The following is a 23,841-nucleotide window of genomic DNA, read 5'->3' on the forward strand; positions in this document are numbered from 1 at the left end:
TAAATGGAGAGAAAATGTTTTGAGAAACGATGTACAAATGCGCTTTACACAATTGATGTGTGTATGGATTGGGATAACAGTTGTATCAGCCCCTAATAAAATGTTAAAAAAGAAAAAAAAGAAAAAAGAAAATATGCTCAGCGTGACAATATAGGGAATATCAATGGAGAAAAGGAAGTTATAATATAAATAAGATCCAAATTGAAATATTAGAACCATTAGGATATTTAAAACAAAAAAAAATTCCGATTGAGCGTAACAGAATAATAAAAAATATAAAGAATCTAAATTGGAAGAGGTTAAAAAGCTTTCTTCACCACATTTGCTTATGCACACATTTTGTCTTCAGTGATTGTATCAGGTAGGTGAGCATCATGGAATGGTGAGTTATTAGAACAGTGTTCTTGCATTGAGGAAGTACTTGAGTAGAGGCCCAATGTCCATCTCTTACCTTAATACTTAACATATAAATAGCTCTATATATATATATATATACATTTACATATGGGCATGCCTGTATTTAGGCAAAATGTCCGTTGCCTCCTAGATCTTTTCTCTATTTCCTTTTGCTTTCCTCTTATCCCACTATCATGTTTCACCTTTATTCAGGTTTCAGTAATTCCTCTTGACTACACTGCACTTGATCAAGCCCCACCAGGCATCCTACGCCCTCCTCGTCATCAATTTTAGAAGTATAGAAAGTCTCATCTTTCTCGTGAGGAGTGGCTGACGGTTTCAAACTGCAAACCTTGCAGTTAACATCACTATCGATTTTAGATCACTTCTTGTTCCCTTGTCCCTGGGTTTCTTGTTTACTCCCCCACCCCCTTCCTTTTCACCCACCTCCCCTTTTCCGATGTCCTCCTGAAACCATCAGCTCTGTTGTTTTCTCCTCCGGGTTGTTTATCCTGCCTATCTTAACATGCACAAACAATAAGCACAAAAATAAAACAAAGCAAAAGAAAACAAAAAATAAAAGCCTATAAATAGTTCCAGGTCTGTTTGTTGACCTTTATGAGTGTTTTCAGATTAATAGTCTTACCAATGGATTCCTGCATGTACTAATGATAAGATCACTCAGATACATTGAAAGAAATAGGAGGCTGTTTCAAAAACTTTGTTGAAAATTTCCATTATTCTATTTTTCCATGAAGTATTTGAAGTCCTCACATGGTTAAGCAACAAAATTAAATATATATTATGTTTCACTTAGATAAAATGACAATGTGCATACCTAAGATATATGGATAAAGGATATTTCATATATCTGTCTACGGAGGACTGGTAACAATATGCTGAGAAGACTAGCATTTGATAGTAAAAAGTAGTCCTGGGAACCAAGTCAAAAACCAAACTCACTGCCATTAAGTCGATGCCAACTGTTAGAAAACATGTAAGACAGAATAGAATTGCCACTGTGGGTTTCCAAGACTGCAACTCTTTACAGGAGTAGAAAGCCTCTTTTTCCGATGGAGTGGCTGATGGTTTCAAAATGCTGATATTGCGGATATCAGACCAATGTGTAACCGCTATGTCGTCAGGGCCCTAAAGTCATGTGAAAAGAGGCTAATATTTTTTTAATCAGTCTATAACCAATATCTTTGCTTTGAATAAATTAACATATACAGGTACTGCTTTTGAAATTTAAAAATTCCATACATTCTTTACAAAAGAAATAAAAGGTATAATATAATCATCTCCCACTGCCATCAAGTTGACTGTAGGGTTTCTGGAAAACTGAATCTTTATGGGAGAGGACAGCCTCAAATTACTCCAGCAAAGTGGCTAATAGGTTTGAACCTAACCTCTTGGTTAGCAGTGTAAAACTTACCTGACAACGCTATCATACCTCTTTCATATAATCTTACAGGTTGAAACACCTCTTTATGCATTACTTACAAATACATTACCATACAGAAAAAGACAGATGGAATCAATGACTCTTTGGAACATTAAAGGTTAATAATCTGACTATATAATGAGCTGTTAAAAAATAACAACCAAGAAACCCCAAAACACTGGAAAGAAATATAAACAAATGTCAATCTCCTCCAAAAAGCAAATTAAGTACAAATTAAAATAGTTAGGAGGTAGCATTTAGGATGTACAGCTCACCAATAACAGATTGACAAAGATAAGAAGAAAATTATAATATCCAGGGAAGATAAAGGTGAAGGGAAAGAGTATACAATGTCTGTATATCCAGTTAGGAGACATGTAAAATAGTATGTTTAAGAGGATAAATTAACAACACTTATATGGAAAGGCTTAATATATGCTTAGCCTTTGATCCATTTTTACTTATGGGAATTTATCACACAGTGGTTGTAATTTTTACTTCTCTCACTATGAAGTTACCAAATGAGTGAGACTGTGTATGGGTAAAAGAAAAATCATCTGTCCAACAACAGAATACCTTTAAGAAAAGAATCTAGTTAGACATACATTAAGACAATCAAATGATTATTTGGGGGGCAATTTTTTATGTAGGAAAAATATGAGAACATGAGTATTAACTATGCAGAAAATAACCTTAAGCTGAAATATTTGAAGGTTGTGAAGAACTATAAAAGACTTCCAATGTATTTGACAATAGAATGACAAGCTGAAGGCATGAAGACGATCGTGTGGCAAAGTAATCCCAGTGATACAGCAAAATATGGGGGAGGACGTGACTGTTCTAGGTGCTAATTCCCTCACCTGTAAAATGAGAGGTTGAACTAAATGTAACATCTCCTTTGCTTCTTCACCATTTCTAATTTAAGAGCCCCACCACCAACACAACAAAACAAAACCCTCAAACCCACTGTCACTGCATACACTCCGGCTCAGAACTACCCTGTAAGGCAGAGTAGAATTCCCTCTGGGCTTCTGAGACGTAACTTATGGAGTAAGGGGACCCTCACCCCATAGTAATGCTTTTAAGGAGTATAAAGCCCTGTCTTCCTCCTGCATTTATAATCTAAGACAGGTGTAAGTAAGTATAGTATTTTTAAAAGAACAGATAAACAAAGCAGATCTTATATAGTAAAAAAGGAGAAGGCTATTATGAGTATCTAAAAATTAACCTACATATACATATGTCATAGCTAAACAATCCATTTTCCTCTACTGAGAAATTACCTTTTATTATTTTCTTGCTCTTCCTCTGGTAATGGCTTCTGTTTTTTCCTGGACTGTTCTTCTATTAGCCAACTTTTCCTCTTCAACCCCTTCTTATGCTCTGGGTTCAGGTTTACACTCTGAACAACAGCCTCAATGACATCTGTTACGGTATCAGGGCCTAGGTGCAATACTTCCCCTTCTTCTTCATTCAATTCTGGGCTGACAAATTGTGCAGCCTGGAATGCTTGCATTGATACCACAGCCTGGAGGGGACATTTTCGAGGTCGACCTGGTCTGCGTTTCACAAAGTTATTCCCTGTCCTGGCCTGTCTTTGAAGTTTTTTGGCTTTTAAAATTTTATTGACATGATCCAGGTTTTTCTTTGTGGCCAAGATTTTGTCATAATTGCACATTTTCCGAGCTTGGCGCTGCATAGCTTCCACTACACTTCTTTTGATATGCAGAGGGGAACAGCTGCTTGGCAACTTTTCAGAAATGAATGAGATACTATTATTACTACAAGAGTCACTGGGGACTGGAGGCACTAGAAGGCTGTCTGGTTTTCCCAGGATTCGCTCCTTGCTGTGACTACAGCCTGGGGTGGAAGAAGGTGCTACAGAAGCAGTGGCAATCACATCATCAATATTATTCTCCATGGGCTCTTGATCCTCTTGTTGTACCATCCGCTGGAGCAGACTATCCACAGAGTCATCCACAGATGTTCCCAACCGTGGACTTCGAGAAGGAAGGCCATTAACTGAAATTAAAAACGGAAACAAATTACACAAATAAGAAGTGAGCACAGTTAGGTTATTTAAGCAATTTTTATATAGTATTAAAACAATGACTGTTTTTTATAGCAAAGTTTAACATATTCATACTCGTTCAAAGATAAGCTGACTTTTAATATTTTCTGAATAAGCTAAATTTTTTAAGTATTATAAAAGTTGGCCAATAGTTTCAAAATAATATGTAAATTGAAAAACAAAAATAGACAGCAATTATCACTCTACAAGATAGAGAACAGAAAGAGCTTTTATTCAAAAATTAAGGTCAATTTAGGCTTTATAATTAAATATTAAATTAAAATCTTCAACTATAACTGTTATTTCTAGTTTAGTAATTTTTCTGACAATATTTTAAGAGATGAAACTCTTATCCTGGATAAGGCGTTACAATTAGAAGACATAAACATTTGTATAAACTAGTTCAGAAGTAGTTTATGTTAAACCCAGATTAGGAACAAAATGATCTTTAAGAAAGATTTACAGCTTCAGAAACCCTAGAGGGGCCTTCGTAATCAACTCAAAGGTTGGTATTAAGCATTATGATAACATTTCTAATTACTAGTTTAATGTAATTCTCAAGCAATTAAACACAATGGCAGAGACAGTATTCATCAAAATCACCTCGCGTCACTAATGGCGAGGGAATAATATATACTTACTTAACAAGTAGCTGAAAAATGAATCTTGCGCGCAAAAATCTTAGAAATTAGTTCCCTCTTTCATTAACTCCTCAGAGATGGCAAATATACTTAAGGAAATGAATTTTAAATAAGAATTTTGAAACATACACATTATTGGAAACCTTTTTCCTGAGGCACTATCTAGTGTTATTGTTGTTAGTTACCATGGAATCAACTTTGATTTATGGTGATACCATATGTGCAGAGGAGAGCTGTTCGGTAGGCTTTTTGAGGCTGAGTTTTAAAGTTGTAAATAATATTCTATTTTGTTTTTGCTGAACTATATGGCAGCTTAGGCTCCCACTTAAGAATTTCTACACAATTTGTTCAGTGACATTAGTTACATTTTTCACAGTGTATCACGTTTCTCATTATTTCTTGGTTGTTCGGTTTCCAGTTAATCTCCTTTCTCTGCCTCCTTTTTTATGCTTAAGACTACATATTGACTTTTTGGTTTCACAGATGACCTTTAAAGGAGAACCTAAAGAGCAGTGGTTCTGAACTTTCCTCATACCACGACCCTTTCATACAGTTCCTCATGTTGCAGTGACCCCCAACCATCACATTATTTTCGTTGCTACTTCATAACTGTAATTTTGAAGTTATGAATCGTAATGTAAATATCTGATAAGCAGGGTATATTTTCATTGTTACAAATTGAACATAATTAAACATAATTAAAGCACAGTGATTAATCACAAAACACTATGTAATTACATATTGTGAAATATTTGTGTTTTCCGATGGTCTTAGGTGACACTTATGAAAGGAGCATTCGATTTCCAAAGGGGTTGCGCCTCACAGGTTGAGAACCACTTCTTTAGAGCATAAGCAGGTATATGGAGGTAATGGGGGAGGGGGTGGGAGTGGGGACGAAAATCGGGAGGACGTTTTATTCTTGGGCATTTTCTTAGCAATGCAGTTTTCAGTTTTAAAAAACTTCATATTAAGCACCTGTGCTTACTCACCTGTGCGAGCTTGAGTGCGTGTACACACACACACACACACACACACACACACACACACACACACACACACAAAACCAAAGCCATCACCAAGACTTTCTGTGCTGATATCTCTGCCTCGAATTTAACTGGCTCAGTAGATCTCCATAGAATCCACTGTTTTAACTGGATCTTTTTTGGAAGATGCTCTGAGAAGACTAGAAATAGTTATTACTGAGAGAACTTGCTGCAGCCACCCATAGGCTTACACACGTTTTGTTTGGAATAAACCACAAATGTATGAACTGGAGCCCTAAGAGCAATATATTTTCATTAGAATATATATATCTAAACTTACCTATATTTACACACATAGACTTACCAATATACTTGTCTTCCTAACAATGTAATCACATTCATATTTTCTAGCTGTTGCAAAGTTGTATATTCATAAACATTTACCACAAACATTACTTTTTTTTTTTTTTAACATTTTATTAGGGGCTCATACAACTGTTATCCCAATCCATACACACATCAATTGTGTAAAGCGTATTTGTACATCATTTCTCAAAACATTTTCTCTCCATTTAAACCCCCGACATTAGGTCCTCATTTCCCCCCTCCCTCCCCGCTCCCCCCTCCCACATGAGCCCTTGATAGTTTATAAATGGCACAAACATTACTTTTTCTTGTGTACTTCTTAATGATATACTATCTTTGATATGATCTTTTATCATTCCCAGCACCAAAAACAAGTGTCTACTATCTAAAGAGCAAACCCTTACTCCCATGGTAACCTGCTGCAACCACCATGGGAAACTGGTTTCAGTATGCATACTTAGTCTTGTCTTTTTATAACAGTGAGAATGCAGTATTTGTCCTTTTATGATTTACTTATTTCACTCAGCCCAATGTCTTTAGCAGACTTGTAGTTGTACTTGTTTTAACTAATTAAAAGAAATCCAAAGACTTTCCATTTTAACAAAGGTATAGTAGTCTGGGTAGACTAGACAAACAAATTCATAGACACTCATATGTGTATAAGAAAGAACTTTATATACAATAGCAATTGAATATTGAGAAAATATCCCAGTCTGGACCAGGTCAAGTCCATAAGTCTGATATTAGCCTACATGTCTGATACCAATCTGTAAGGTCCTCATCAGACTCACGAAACACATGCAATGACGTCAAATGCAGGAAGATCACAGCCCAGTGGGTTGGAAGTCTTCTGGATCGAGTGGCGTTGTAAGCATTTCAGCCTGGCAGGGGTCTCTATGGGGCTTCTCGGCTCCAGAAGTCTGGATGCATCACGGTCTGTCCATGTGGCTTCTCCTCAGCCATGTCTCACAGGAAGTCAGCCTTGTCAGTGAAGCGTCTCCAAGGGAGTGAGCAAAGAGAGAGAGAAGTATCTCCCGCTTCCAAGGAGGAAAACAGGAATTCCCAGAATCCTTAGGGGAAGGTCATGCCCACATTGAGGCCTCATTGACTATACCTGATTTAGAGTCTGGACTCCATCCCTATACTCTTAATCCTCAAACTGACACCAAATTATGTAACTACCACAAAAGGCAAGAAGCAAAACTAGCATTCAGCATTTATTTTGCAGTGAACTGTAAAGAGGCAGCATGAATCTCAAGAAACAAAAATGGCTTCACCATACTCCTTCCAAAGGAACTGTACTCAGCACCTAGCATCAAGCCACCATAGCTTTGAACTGTGCCTATGAAACTATAAGTTAGTGTTACTTTAATCTTCATGTGTTATTTGGTGTGATTTATTAGTTTCTAATTTGAGCCTGGTACAATCAAAATTGTTCCCATAAGTAAGTCCCATTGGACCTGGAGGATCAGACCATAATCTCGGGAGATACCAAGATCAACTGGCAAAATACAAGACAATGTCCTACATCCCACCTTGGTGGTAGTGACAAGTCTTAAAACCTTATGAGCAGCCATCTAAGTTGCAAATATTGTTCTCTGTCCACAGGAAAGAAGAGTGACACAAGTAAAAAGACACATGGAAACAATCAGTCCAATGAACTGACAGACCATGTAAATAACAGTCTCCACAACCTTTTGAGCAGAAGCACTAGAAGATGCCTGGCTGTCACTACCAACTGCTCTGAAAAGGATCACATCATAAGGTCCTGGACAGAGTGAGAGGAAAATGAGACCAGCCTTACTGGCTGAAGAGAAACTGGTGGGACTTCCCCAGACTACTGTCCTTAGTTAGACCCTTCAGGTTGGGAACGGAACTTTCCCCAGACTTAGGATAATCAACCATTGAAGACCAAAAGGCATCATTTACCCAAGACAAAGTTCAGAGGGTTAGGAGAGGAGGAATGGAAACAGGAGACAATTAAGATGTGGAATAAGCAATGGCACAGTGAAGGGATTGCAATGATTGTTTAATCAAAATGTATATGAATTGCTGAATGTAAAATTTTATCTGCTTTTTAATCTTTTGCCTAATTCATAATAAAGAGAAAAAAGTTCTCATAAAAATTAATGGTAATTGCTTCTATGTATTTAGTCATCCTGGCTAATTAAAGGTTTCATAGGAAGACTCTACTTTCGTTTTTTTTAAAACTATGCTTTCTTATAGCAGAAGAAACCTATATTTACTCTAATCCAGCAGTTCTCAACCCGTGGGCCGTGACCCCCTTGGGGGTGGTCAAACGACCTTTTCACAGGGGTCACCTGATTCATAACAGTAGCAAAATTACACTTATGAATTAGCAATGAAAATAATTTTATGGTTGTGGGGGGGTCACCACAACATGAGGAACTGTATTAAATGGTCGCGGCATTAGGAAGGTTGAGAACCACTGCTCTAATCATACTGATTCTAATTAGTTTCTTGAACTCTCATTTTATTATTCCTTTTACATATATTACTCTTGCCTGGAATAAACTACCATTCCCAATCTGTCCTGATAACATTTATAAAATACTTATTTCTTACTCTTCAATCATCAGTTAGACAACAGATATATATCACCATCAATGAAAGGAAAGTTGGGAACATACTCTAGATCTATCATAAATTATTATAAATCTGTTGTGTGGAGCAAAGGACCTGGTTTTACCCTAAACCTTTAGTCCATAGAAATGAACTGTAGAGTAATTTGGATGTCTTGGTCTGAGACTTCCAGGATGCACCTGCTACATCTGTGTTAGAAAGCAGGAGATAGCCAATTCAGAAACAGTTCATCTGGAAAGCTGAGATCAAGTAGCCCCAAACCAGAAAAACTAAAATCACTGCTGTTCAATTGATTCCTACTCATAGCAACCCTATAGAACATGGAACTGTCCCTGTGGGTTTCCAAGACTGTCACTACTTACAGAATAGAAAGCCTCCTCTTTCCCTCATTGAGCAGCTGGTGGTTTGAAAAAGTGCTGACCTTACAGGTAGCAGCCCAATGTAAAATCCATTACACTACCCTAAGAGGATGACTCAGCTAATAAAAGCCCTAAACTCTAGTTTTTGAGGGCATCCCTGTGGAAGGAACATCTCTTGTTAGGAGGGCAATATTCCTTGGGATATGGAAGCTTGCTGTTGTGAACCCTTCTTACATGTCTCTTTTTGGCATTAAGAAATCTATAGTTGTAAGTATATTGTGGTAGTTACATAATCTGCTGTTAATTTGAGACTTAAGAATGAAGAGGTGGAGTTCAGTCTGTCAATCAGGCCACAGCTTGATGACGTCATTTAGAGGCACTAGGAGATAAATAGCTCGCTGGAGGAGGGGCACACTCATTCCCTGCGAGACATTCCTGTTGATAAGACACATGTGAGCTACGCTAGAGCCCTGGAGCTGTAAGAGCCAAGTGGAGACCCCTGCCAGTGCTGAGATGCCTCCACTGCCACTGGATCCACAAGACTTTCCACCACTGGCCTGTGATCTTCCGGCATTCGGCATCATTGTATGTGCTGTTTGTGTCTGAAGAGGAATTTATAGACTGGTATCAGGCACATGGGCTAATATCAGACTTAGGAACTTGATCTGGACTGGGCTGGTATGTTTTCTTAGTATACAATTACTCTTTGATATAAAGTTCTCTCTTATGCACATATGAATTTGTTTCTCTAATCAACCCAGACTAACATATATACTATTATTTCCTATGAATTGTTTAAGCAAATTATTGAACCAAAAGGGGCAGGAATCAGAAGATCAGAAATTAAGGGTGTTGTGTGGGCTTCTGAGCTTGTTAAAGGCATTTTAAAGTAGCAGTATCAAAATCAGTTCTGAATTCGTGGCAAGTCAGAAGATTGGGGAATTATGTGGACTCCCCAAACCTGAAGGTGACACCTGCCTGTTTGTGGCACTCTAAAGGATGATTACCGTAACTTGTGAGCTCTGACCTGTGCTTGTGTTAATAGGGTTAGGGGACAGAGTGCCACAAGGCAGAAAAGCAATGAGAATGAAGATTTACGTTAAGAGTAGAGACTGGCTTCACATTGAGCTTTACCATGTGATGTTAACAATGAGTTCATTAAGTTATGAATATTTTTTAAATGCTCAAAAACTCAAAATGAAAACACTGAGGTTAAAAGTAAATATTTATATTCATCTTATAATCAAATAAATTTTTTGTATATTCTCAGAGATGTGGGATTCTTACTTTGGAAAACAATTTACAAATATCTAATCCTTTAAAAAATAGCTTCAATCTATATTCTCCTATTAAATATACCAACCTTTAACCTCAATTCCACTTTTTAAACCTCTACTTTTTAAAAAAAAATCATTTTACTGGGGGCTTGTAAAATTCTTATCACAATCCATACATACATCGACAGTGTGTCAAACACGTTTGTACATTTGTTGCCCTTATCATTCTGAAAACATTTGCTTTCTACTTGAGCCCTTGGTATGAGCTCCTCATTTTTTCCCCTCCCTCCACACTGCTCTCTCCCTAAACCTCCACTTTTATATCTGTTCATTGGCAATCAATTTGAATTTTTCTCTCTGGATAATTAAAAATCCTTGCACCTCATAGAACATGATTGATTAGACATAAAAAGCGAAAAAAAGGTAAAAGGAGAAGACGACTATATTGTTTCAATCCACATTATTACTGATTCTATTTCATGGTCATACTTCAAAAATATTTTTTACCCATATGTCCATGAATAATAGAAGGCAGTTCTGAAAGTCGGGGTAAAACAAACCCCACTTGCCTGTTGAAGAAGTACTCTCCGATGAAGACCTTTTTCGGGTAGGACTACAGTTTGTGCTTTCTGATGGTCGCTGAGAGGACTTCTCTGGGGTTGGCTGGGATCCTGAGGAAAAGAAAAGACGGACACCACAGGAAAATTTAAATCTAAAAATAATGCTAAATTATATCATAACTGTAATATGTTAGCTGTTTCCACTGCCAACCCCTGTAATAATATAACTTTTATGGTAACAATAAAAGGATAAAAGAGGAAAATTCACACTAAGATTATACAAACAGAATTTCAGAGGTTCCATTACACATAATTGGTGCTGTTACACTAGCAAAGGGGAAAGGACTTTTAGTAATGAATAAAATATAAGACTAAAGTTTTATGTAGAAGGAGGTTTCAAAATATTTTACGATAATTTTCCATTTTTCCATATTTTGTAATCTTGTATGACCACTATAAAACATATAACCAATCGTAGAGATGATTAACAATATTTAATCAGATATATTGATTCAAGTTTATATTAACAACTGACAAACAGAACTTACAATGCAATTACTTGGAACATTGATGCATGCAAAGCAGGTCCAAACTGAACATGTCATTTAATAAATTAGAAAAAAGTAACCGGATGAACCTCAGATTCACATATCCTATCAAATCCATAGAGATCATTTTCACATTCTATTTTTTCCTCTATAGTATATTCTAGAATAACTAAAGATTAATGTAGCCATGAGATAGAACAAACTTCTTTTAAAATTGTATATTTAATGTTCCTGACTATATAAAAACAGCACCCAAAGACAAAGAAACTGAAGTTTCTTTGAAAAAAAATCTGAAACTTTTACCAAAAACCCAAATCAGTGCAGCATACTTCACATCTCTTGCTCCGTAGAAAAAATGTTCAGGAAAGATTATTTTCCTGAATTAATGTTATTGGTTCTGATACTGGTTTTCTTATAATCTTAAGTAATTTATTGAGAGAACACATGATGAGTATCTTACTATATATTTGTCGAGGAACAAGTATTAGTCTGAAAACATTCACTTTAAACTTGGGAGGAAAAACAAGCACAAAAAAAGCCTTACATATAACTGAAGGCATGAAAAGATACAAGAAATACACAGCTGAAGATGAGATATTAAGATATGTCTCTAAACGAGAGCAAACACTCTTTAATGAAGAAGGTAGGAATTAACTGAAGGCTAACTTAGGGAGGGAAGAAGTACCTATCTGAAGACGAATTTCTATTGCTTCCTTTCTCTGTGAGGAATGATACAGCAGGGACTTTGTTTTAATTAGGTATGGCCTTAAATCACATGACTGCGAATAGTCACTTGGCAGTCCACTTGGAATCAGGTGAATGATTAGGATTATGAGCTGTGAAACAAGAGGAAGAAGTTTGGTTTGGGGGAATCGACGTTGTAACAGTACATCCTACTTCTGAAACACACTGATGATCTGCTGTTACCATCTATTCAAGAAGCAAGACTATTTACTGTTGAACCACAAAATTAGATACAAAAGGATTAAGGCCAACAATATAATGAATTCCCTAAAATTTGACGCAGATGAGGTAAGATTTCCACTCTAAACCTAAATATCACAATAAGTATCAACGAGTAAATCCTGGGAATCAGTGAATACATAACTTTAAATAGTATTACTAAAAATACATTTACTAGACAGATAATATACTTCCTACACAAACATATAGCCAAGACAGAAGAAAAGAATATTGAGATGTCCCTTCATTCTTTTTACCACCATTCCTAATGAATGGGTGAGCAGTATCAGGGTTAGTACCAGGGAAAGAAGAGGTTACAGAAGACTCTACAGTCTTTTCTTTCCGTCATAAAAAAAGTGTGTTTTTTTAAAAAAAGAAATAATTTTATTATGGCTCTTACAACTCTTATAACAATCCATACATTAATTGTATCAAGCACACCTACTAATTAAGTCCAATTTATGTACTCAGTGCTATGTAAGACACTGTGAAGCCGGGAGAGACGTAAAAATATTTTAATAGTCTCTACCCACAAGGAGCTTATTTCAAGTCTTGAGTTTCATCGTGTATTACATTTCAGGTTGTATTTGTGCCACCCAATCTTGAGCTCTGTCTTCAGTTCCTACACTATTTGGTAATGTTTCCTAAATGTCTTGGTCATCTTCAAGAAAGTCTTGATGAAGGCTTCAACTATACCTTTGATCATCAGGATATCCTGAGAATCACCCTGCCTGGCCTCACCCGCCTCAGGGTAAAAGAGGGTACAGGCACTTTCTTCAAAGCTCCTTCTTGTGGTGGCATCTGGAGCTGCAGAGGAGGCAGTGGGAGGTGGAATGGGGGTCAGATCCCCGGAGATCATTATTGGCAGCATTGTACAGCAATTCCTGAGAAACTGAAACAATTGAGAGAGAGATGGCTTAGCTCACTTAGCTTCTGAGCCATTTTTCATTTCCTGAAAGTAATGGAGGGCCAGCAGTCTATTCTTAGGATTTAATAGGAGATTGGAGTAAAACTTTATTTAGGAAGATGCCCAGTTTTCATTTTAAAAAGTCTGTTTGAATACTCTGCCCATAATGAACAGAATTTTTGTTAACAATGTTCTATACTGAACAGGAATAAAGTTATATCCCAGAGATACAGATCTCTAGGGCTTGGTAACCACCAGATATGGAGATCCTATTTCACCTAACAGTGCTTATAGGAGCAGTAAGAGGATGAGACTATCTGAATAAACAATACCTAATGATGTACAGCAATTAACTCAAAGACTGGAAAATTATGCAAAGACTTATATACAAGAAGAAGCAACTTGGTAAAGATGTTTAAAAACACGTTTAAACTTGCCTAACAGCAGATATGATAAAGGTTTGCAAAGATTATCTTCAATAATGCCTGAAATATAATGTTTCACATTATACAATAGGGAGAATAGAAAAGAACAAGATAGTGCCTAGAAACTAGCCTATCCATTTCAGTAGGGAGAACCACATTTTAAAACCTACAACAGAACGCAATTCAAAGTTGAGTGCAGTAGTGTTAAGTGCATGATTCATGAAATAAGGAATCCTGAGTTTGATTCTTAGATCTGTTACTAATTAAATTGATAAGACTGAGCAAGCAAACTTGTCTGAACTTTTGCTTCATAAAAAATCCAACTCACAGGATTGTAGTGAGTACCAAAATAAGATTATACAATGGAAAAGTCATTTTATAAAATTCAAAGTGTTAGAGATGCTAGTGACTCTATGTAACTCACTGCCATTGAGTCCATTCCAGTTCACAGAGACCTCACACAGGGTTTCCAAGACGGTAAATCTTTATGGAAGCAGAGAGCCTTAAGTGTCTCCCACGCAGTGGTTGCTGGATTTGAATCACTGGCCTTGCAGTTAGCAGTCCTTTTTTTTTTTTAGCAGTCTGATGTTTATGCAATAGCCCCACCAGAGCTCCTTTACATATATATTGGCTCCTTATGTTTATCATGAAATTCCTTACTTTAAATACTTAATAATGTTACAACCATATAGTTTTCATTCAGAGTTAAAATAAGAATGGTGGTGGTGGTGGTGGTGTGGGGGGAAGGGACTTAGATCCAACGTAAGAGAGCTGGAACTAAGCTGTAACAGCAATCATGTGTAATATTAAGTCAACCAACCAACCGTAAGAAGCACTAGTACTAGTACCTCCAGTGTGGGTAAGTATCTTCAGGGTAGGAAAACATTGCTCAGAAATTAATCTCCTAATTTACTCTCTCCAGGATTGGAGTGATAAAATAAAATCTGATGTGTCCAAGAGATAAATCAGGGTTGCAGATGGTGTCAGACATTACATTTGGTTCTTTACCAGGGAAGGTCTGCTCTCTGCTTGGATCTCTGGTTTGTTTATTTAATTCATGGTTGTTTCTTTATGGGAGTTACTGCTTTACAGCTATCTCCATCATGTTTGGTCATACCCGATTAAGGGTCATTTTAAGATTTGCCTGGAAGAATGCGTGAGGAATTTCTACTGCCCAAAATGGAAGAGGTTTGTATGTATTCTAATGACAAAATACGGTTAGATAAACTAATACTTTCTCAAAAAATACACAAAACAAATGTAACTTTAGATACCAGAGAGTTTCTATCATTTCTCATTTCAAAATACTTATACAGCAAGACAGTAAAGTACTTTGGAAGTAGAGAACATTTGGGAATTCCTCAATGCATACAACTAAAGGATAGAGAAACACTACTACATAGTGCCATCACTCAGATGACAGAATTATATATAAATAAATGAAGTAAAAAACACATATAAATAACAAAAAAGTATTTGACATAAATAAGTTGAATTTTAGGAGTAAACTCTTTTTCTTAGGTTGGAAACAGACTTTCATGTAAAAAAGAAGCCGGACTACTAATGAGGGAAACAGAAAAGAGACTGTCATACACGGAATAGAAAATTGAATATTCAAAATAAACTTGAATGTTTGAAGAATCTTTAGAAGTGGCTGTTTGTAGACTCTGCAGCTTAGTTAAATATAGTTTGATGAACTTTTCAAGATAAAGACAGTTTGGGGGGAATTATATGTCAATTTAAACGAAAAGAGTGAGCGGTGGAACTTTTATATCAAAACCATAAGATGAAATCAAGGATACGGATATTATTACAAAGCTGAGTAAAAAAGAACATAGCTAGATTATGAAAGAATAAGAATCTGGAAACTATTATATTAAAAACAAAAACAGGTAGAGACCAAGAAATAATTCTGAAGTTACTCTATCACAAGTGATTTTAATTGATGTCTACAGAGTAGGAACAAAAAAGTTATCTAAGATAAAGAAGAATACTATATATACAGATTCCTGGATGTGACAATATAGTCAAGTAGGTATCAGCAGAAATTGAGAAAATAGCCTGTAATAATGGAACACTGGGGGAGAGAGGACACCATAAAAGAAAATTTAGAATAAAGTTTCAATCTAACCATGTAATTGAAGCCCTGAATATCTTACACTTAATAAAAAGAGCATTCCCAGTCAGCAAAAGAAAATAGTGAATGATATGAACATTTGTTTAGGTAAAAATTATATATATTATTACAGCCAAAATTAAACCATTAAAATGCTCATAATTTATAATGAGGCACACCCTGTTGGGCAGTCAGCATTCAAGACTGAAATAACTACAGAATGGTTTGAATGAGCACACAGTCAAACACTACAAGCCGCTTTGGGTGAGACAAAACAGATAGTGCCAGATTTGGAGGTTACTGTGCATTGACTTCACAGAGGATATGAATTTACAAACCTATTTTTAAAAGTGTCTAGCATTCAAATCACTCCCACCAAAACAAAAGCAGATTGTTAAAAAGTCAGTTTTAAGGAAGAAATTCCTTTTATGGTAGATAAATCAAGGCTATCTGGGAATGTCTGTTAAACTGTGGGTAAATTAAAATTATTTATAATAAAAATGTTAATTGTAAGCAAGTGCACACAAAATATCAAACTATTTGGAAACCCCCAATCAATTTTTTGTTTCCAGCATCAAGTTTTGATTCCTTTGTAATGGTTCATGGCTCATAGCAGTCCTGGAAGCTTGTGAATTAGCTGAAAGCTGGGATAAAAGCTGGGTTCCACAATAAGAACAGCTGTTTCCAATTGTGAGAAATGCATTTACTGAAAGCAACACATTTCATCTGACTCACCAATTAAATGCGCTACAAGAGGATGATTCAGAGCCTGTGTTTTCCCCCTCTAATTAGGCTCTCATAATGTCCAAATCAGATCATTCACTAAAATGGAATTTCTCTGGAAATTCCCAGAACTGCACTAACCACCACAATCAATTTTCTGCTTCCATCTCCATTTGTTCACACTTAACTCCTTTATGTCTTCACTAGTTGGTGTATCTTATATACAACACTAGAGAAACTATTTCAAAGCAATCTATTCTGACCAGTGCTTTCACTGTTCAGTTGAAAAGAAAACAAAGCAAAATTCAGTATACTTTGCTTCAACTAATAAATATTTTTAGTGATATACTTAAAAAAAAAGTTCAGTAACAAATGCATCCTTGATGGACAAAACAATTAACATCGATGCATCAAAGAATGTATAATACTTATAAGAACCAAATCACAATAATCTCATTCTGATTAGTCTACTATTTACAAGATTTTATTCAAAATATATGAAAAATACTCAATGGTATTGCTTTATCCCTTTTCTAATCAGACATGTAACCAGTCAGGAACTGAAAATGCTGAACAAACAGGGAGGGAAGAACTGATACTCCAAATTAGAAAGTCTTTTTTATTGGGTTCACTGCAATGTTTAATCAAATACAGACAAAACCCAGACTAGGGGAAACCAGCAAACCTGGCCTAACTAGAGTGCATAATTACACTACACTTTCAGGAGCATCAGCTAACTTTAGTATTTCACATTAGGAGCATAAACAATGTAACATGCATGTAAATCATCATCTTTAAAATCATTGCATATTACTTTTTTTTAATGCTTTCAGAGTTGAAAATTGCTCAAGAAAGGAGTCCATTTGAATCCATCTGTAAAGAGAGAAAGTTTAAATGACTTGCTCCACATTACATGAAGCTTTATCATTCCTGTATCTCTGTTCTTGATCTCATTTATTTTCTGTGAAATTTTTTAGTATGATTTATCATGTTTGTTCCATGCCAACTAACACTTAGAGAAAACCCAACCAGTAGAAATAGTAATCTTTCCTTATTTTTCCTCAATTACCAGTTTGATAAATAATTAAGAATATAGACACTGCTTTAAAACAAAACCTTTTGTCGATTTACAGTAAACTTAACAAATACAGGTGAAATTCTAAAGTATCTCTCACCTACTGCTAATATTAACATATTAAATACCTATGGAACATTTGTCAAAACTAAGCAATTATTGGTAGAGTCCATTTAACTGAATTGCAGCCTTCATTTAGATCCCACCAATTTTCCTCAGTCCCCATTCCAGGGTCTAATGTCGCCTTACTCTTCTGCCATCTGTGCTAGCTTTCCAGTCAGAGGCTTTGATGAATACAGGCCAGGTGTTTTATAGATGATTCTTTTTAAAAAAGGTTTTTTCATGATTAGAAAGGAATTAAACTGTTTTGGGATTGATAAAAAAAAAAGATGGAAGTAATTTTTCATCACATCATGTCATACATGACAAAATGACATTGCTGGTAAAGTTACTGTAACTGCTTAATCTGCCAGTTTCTATTTAACATAAAGTACTATTTTTCCCACTCCATACTCTCATCTTTGAAAATACCTAAGTCCAGGGCGTCATCAAAAGAAGGGAATAAAGCCTCCTATCTACATACATTATTTGGCATTCCTGTGAGAAATACACCCTTCCCAGACTCAGCCTAGGAAACAGTCTGGAGCAGTTCTACTCTGTCCTAGAGTTCACTGTCAGTCAGAACTAACTTGAGTACGATAGTATTGTGATTTAGTTGAAAGTTTTAGGAGTAAATCAGTTAACTTCCCCCATACAATTTAGTTTAGAAATAAACTGATCCAAGGCACCGGTTACATTGTTTGCAATGTGTCAACAATCTTTCCACCTTGGCCCGGGTTCCCATTTGCTTTTGTCCAAATTTTCTACCCCTTCCTGCATTCTCATTTATTTGCATTTGAGCAAGTATGTCCTTTTGATTATTTATGACTGTTCTATGAGCATGGTCCTCTTGTATGTTATTTAAGGGTCTACTGTTTTTCTTAAAAAGAGCACAGTGACAGTAATGGTTTCAGTTCCAGGTTAAGGATGATGTCTTAACATCAGACCTTTTTGGGGTGAATTTTAACTTTTATTTTACATTTTCCTCCCTCTGCCAGTGTTCTTTTGTGATTCCAGTCAGAGCAGTCTATAATGGTACCCAGGCATCTTCTAGTTCTTTTGATCTCAGGATCCTGTAGGCCAGTGGATCTCAACCTGTGGGTCAAGACCCAGTTCGGGGGTCGAATGACCCTTTTACAGGGGTCACCTGATTAATAACAGTAGCAAAATTACAGTTATAAATTTATTAAATAAATGATGAAGTTATGAAGTATCAAGGAAAATAGTTTTATGTTTGGTGGGTCACCACAACATGAGGAACTGTATTAAAGAGTTGAGGCATTAGAAAGGTAGGCTATGGTCTACCCAGTCCATTAATCCTCGGCACTATTTTCTTCCATATGTCCGTGGTTTTCTTCATTCTGCTATGCTCCAGATGGGAAGAGACCAATAATTGTATGTTAGATAGTGGTTTGTATGCTTGAGAGTCCCCAGACACTAATTACTACAGCAGGATGCAGAACATCATTTTTTTATTGAAGCTATATCAACTAACAGGTTTCTCCCATTTATGGCTATTCATTTTGATTGGAGAAACTTCATCCCACAAAGTGTTTACGTCTAAGAAGTTCCCATGACTGTGACCCTTGTGTGGTCTACTTTATCAATAGAGCATAGTTACATATAAATATCCACAACCAAAGCTCTATTTGCAGGTAGGTGTGCCATTACATCTTCCCACATGTATTTAGCCTACATACCTACTATGTAGGAGCCCTGGTGGTGTAGTGGTTACGTGCTGGGCTGTAATCCACATGGTCAGCAGTTTGAAACCACCAGCAACTCTGCAGGATAAAGAGTGGGGCTTTCTAGCCTTGTAAACAGTTAGAGCCTCAGAAACCCATAAAGGTCACTATGAGTCAGCACTGAGTGGATGGTTGTGTTAGTTTATCCACTTATGTATCTGACTATAAATTATTAATATTATTGTTGAAGGACTATAATTATCATACTTACATTTTATTCTTGCAGTTAATTATCTTCCTTTGGTCTGGTCATGTGTATACTGTGTATTGCCCTCTCCTTAGCCATTATTAACATGTCTTCTATCTAGTAATTTGTCCTCCCTCCCCTCCCTGGTGACCAAATAATGTTGGGTTTTTGAGGTTTTACCCCCGAGTAAATAATCTTTTTAATATTAGTGGTCTCATATTTTATTTGCCCTTTAGTGATCAACTTATTTCACTCAGCATAAAAAAACAAAAACAAACCCAGAGCCAATTCATGGCAGCCCTATAGAATAAGGTGGAACTGATCCTCAGGGTTTGTGCAACTCTAAAACTTTATAGGAGACAGCCTTATTTATACACTGTGAAGCAGTGGGTGGGTCTGAGTCAGTGACGCTGCTTAGTCACCGCTGCTTAGCCACCTATACCAATAGCACCCCTAGCACAATGTCCTGAAAATTCATCAAAGTTGAGAGATGTTTTGCAGATTATTCATCATTCGTTATTCATTGAGTAATATTCCATTGGGTGGATGTACTACATTTATCCATTCATCTTTTTGCTATTGTAAATAATGCTGCAATAAATATGCTCACAGGACTACTCATGTCATGGTTCATATTTTTTAAGGATATATACTTAAGAGTGAAGTTGTTGGATCATGCAAAACCCAGTCATTGACTCAATTCTGACAGTGACTTTATATAGAGCAAGAGTGGGAACTGTTTTTCTGCCAAGGGCCATATAGATATTTATAATATCACGCACAGACCATATTGGTCAAACATTTAATTAATTCACCCTAATGTGATGGTTGGAACTGCTTCTTTTCGGTGAAGTGCGTGATGTTAAGTGGTATCTAGGTTCTTAAAGCTGTAAACATTTCCAGAAGACAGCCTCATTTTTCTCCTGGATAGTGCCTGGTAGGTTTTAACTGTTGAGCTTACAGATAGGAATCCAATACTTACTTAACAGTGCCAACAGGCTTCCTTATGTTGGATCATATGGTATTTCAGATGAGCTTTTAACATTTTTACCAACAATACATGAGTTCCCCATAACGTCAGCCACATTTGTTTTCTGTTTTCATTAGTGCTGTTAGTTATTGTCCAAGGGAGATGGTTGTCACTGTAGCTTGAATGGTACCTAATCGATAATGATTGTGAGCACTTATTCATGTGTGTGTTAGGTGTTTTCTTAGGTGAAGTGTCTATATATATTCTTTATCCATTTTAAAACTTTATTGTTGAGGTGTTGATGTTTTACATAAATTTTATATTAGATATTTGTCAGTTTATGTCATTGTCAAAAATTATTTCTCAATCTTTCTATTTTTTTCTCAATCTTTATTTCTGTTTATTCTTTTGGAGAAGTCTTTTAATGAGCATACCTATTAAATTTTTAGGAGGTCCCATTTAACCAATTAACCTGTTTGTGCATTTTAGTTGTTTGGTATTGCTTGACTTCCTATCTGTATGAAAGCTCTGTAATAATGCCATTTCGTCTCCCTTTTGTTCTGATGCTGTTATTTACAGATTGGTCTATGTTCTCAATCCTTCTTCCTTTTAAAAATCACTTTCATTGGGGGCTCGTACAGCTCTTTTCACAATCCACACATACATCCACTGTGTCAAGCACATTTGTACATATGTTGCCATCATCGTTTTCAAGTTTCCTTCTACTTGAGCCCTTGGTATTAGCTCATTTTCCCCCCTCTCCTATCCTCCTTCATGAACACTTGATAATTTAGAAATTATTTTCATGTCTTACACTGACTGATATCTCCCTTCAACCACTTTTCTGTTGTCTGTCCCCCTGGGCGGCGGGAGGGGGGGGTTGTTATATGTAGATCTACATTGTAATCAGTCCCTCCCACCTCACCCCCTGTATTGCTACTCTCATTATTGGTCCTCAGGGATTTATCTGTCCTGGATTCCGTGTTTCCAGCTCTTATCTGTACCTGTGTAAATGCTCTGGTCTAACCGGATTTGTAAGGCAGAATTGAGGTCATGACAGTGGGGGAGAGGGGGGGAAAGAAACATCAGTGCTATACTGCACCCTGATTGGATTGTCTCTTCTTTGTGACCCTTCTGTAAGGGGATGTCCAATTGTTCATAGATGTTCTTTGGGTCTCAACTGTGTGCTCCCCCTCATTCACATTGATATGATTTTTGTTCTGGGTCTTTGGATGCCTGATACCTGATCTGACACCTGATCCCATCGACACCTCATGATCACACAGGCTGGTGTGCTTCTTCCACGTGGACTTTGTTGCTTCTCAGCTAGATGGCCGTTTGTTTTTCTTCAAGCTTTTAAGATCCCTGATGGTATATCTTTTAATAGTTGGGCACCATCAGCTTTCTTCACATTTGCTTATGCACCCATTTTGTCTTCAGCGATTGTGTTGGGAAGGTTATCACGGAATGCCAGGTTTTTAGAACAAAATGTTCTTGGACTGAGGGAGTACTTGAGTAGAGACACAATGTCCGTCTGTTACCTTAATACTTAACATATATGTACATATCTGCATTTAGACCTCTATAAATGGTCTTTTTCCTCCTAGTTCTTTCCTCTATTTCCTTTTACTTTCCTCCTGTCCTACTATCATGTTTGGCCTTCATTTGGGTAGTAATTCCTCTTGGTTACAATGCCCTTCATCAAGCCCTACCAGGCCTCCTACGCCCTCCTCGCCATCGATTTTAGATCACTTGTTCCCTTATCCTTGGGTTTCTTAACACCCACTCACTTTTCCCTGCCTCCCCTTCTCCCATGTCCCCCTGGAACCGTCAGTCCATTGTTTTCTCCTCTGGATTGTTTATCTAGCCTATCTTATCCAGATAGAATTGAAGAGACAATAATAAACACAAAAACAAGACAGAGCAAAACAAAACAACAAAAGAAAACAAAAAAACCACCACCAACGACAAAAAAGAAAAGCCTATAAATAGTTCCAGGTCTGTTTGTTGATCTTTAGGAGTATTTTCTGGTCGAGTCGGATGGGGTGCCATGCTCTGGCAACAAAGTCTACTTTTGGTATTCCCTGGAGACTTCATTGCTCTGCTCCCCTTGCTGCTCTGTTGCACGCCCTAAGCATTTCGCCCCAGTGTGGTCGGGTCAGATTGGGCACAATTCCCACACTGTGCCTCCAGTGTTGTCCCTCGTAGTGCTAATGAGTCAGTGAGGGATATCGTGTCTCATGGTGCAGCTGGCTCTATGGTCCTGTCTGTGCATTGGCTGCTCTACGCAAGAATATCATCTTTGGGGCTTGGTGGATGTTCTGAATCCTTAAGCTTTAGTTTTGAAAATTCTTTGAATTGCTATCTGATTGATGCTGTCCCATATCCTAATCAGGTTATCTGACGCTGGTTTTTTGTGCAGAGAAATCTCTTCTTGTAAAATTAGTATGGTTTTTACAAATTCCCTTAATTTCTACTTATCAGGAAATGTTCTAATTTTGCCATCATATTTGAGAAACATTTTTTTCTGGGTATATAATTCTTGGTTAACAATTATTTCCTTTTAAGGTTTTATACATATCATCTCAGTGCTAAATCTTATTGATTTCACTCTGTAGATTACTTTTAGTTGGTTTTTTTTTGCCAAAAGACGGTACACTGAGATAGCTGTGTAGACAGGTGTATTGTTGTGATAGCAAAACTGGTCTCCTGCCTGCCACAAACCAAGTTTTTTTTGTGGCACACTGTTCCGCAGTATTTTCAGAGCCTCTAACTAGAAAGCTTAACAGTCTGACCTGGTGGAACAAACTCCACTGCAAGTCGACATTTTTGTCTATTCGGGAAGTTGACACATGTCCAGAATGAGTTTTGTCATCAATCAGAGAGTTCACCTTTTTTTGGAAAAAGAAAACCACTCCTACACTTGAGTTTTTTCCCAAAGTACTGTCCTTGATGTTTAACATCACAACAGTTTCTGCAGCATTTTTCCCAAGCAGGAAACAAACAAAAAAATTATTTTTTGAAACAAAAATTGATAGCTGCAGTGTTCTCTTAAATCAGCCATCACTAAAAGCCAGGTTCAAGCAAGACTGCTTTTACGAAAAAATTCACTGTGACTTTCTCTGGCTATGCCACGGAGTGCACTAAATCAGAGCCAGTTGCTCAATACCTGCCTAGCAGAAAAAAAATGCATCCTACAAAAGCCCTGCTCTGGCTAGCACAATTCTGGTTTTATAGGGGTACCCCCTTGTATGTCTTTCTTTTGTGGGGTATTCTATATGAAATTCACTGGGTATTTTGAGTGGATATTATTTCATATTTCATGACATTAGGGAAGGGCTCTGCCAAAAAAAAATTTTTTTTGGCCTTCCCTGTTCTGGGA

The 23,841-nt window shown here is 36.8% G+C and overlaps 1 protein-coding gene across 3 annotated transcripts in view; it reads right to left on the minus strand.

Moving 5' to 3' along the window:
• The window catches only part of ASH1L (ASH1 like histone lysine methyltransferase), a 214,268-nt gene that overhangs the window by 102,653 nt on the left and 87,774 nt on the right, over window positions 1-23,841 (minus strand). For all 3 annotated transcript variants that reach the window (XM_004714678.3, XM_045298503.1, XM_045298502.1), the window contains 2 exons: window positions 10,711-10,812; window positions 3,124-3,862 (listed from right to left, as the gene is read on the minus strand). In XM_004714678.3, the coding sequence (XP_004714735.1) occupies window positions 3,124-3,862; window positions 10,711-10,812 (841 nt within the window). The remainder of the gene's footprint in view (window positions 1-3,123; window positions 3,863-10,710; window positions 10,813-23,841) is intronic.

The sequence above is a fragment of the Echinops telfairi genome, unplaced genomic scaffold, assembly GCF_000313985.2.
Source record: "Echinops telfairi isolate 266 unplaced genomic scaffold, ASM31398v2 ScPeMD7_7425;HRSCAF=8463, whole genome shotgun sequence".
Classification (NCBI taxonomy): domain Eukaryota; kingdom Metazoa; phylum Chordata; class Mammalia; order Afrosoricida; family Tenrecidae; genus Echinops; species Echinops telfairi.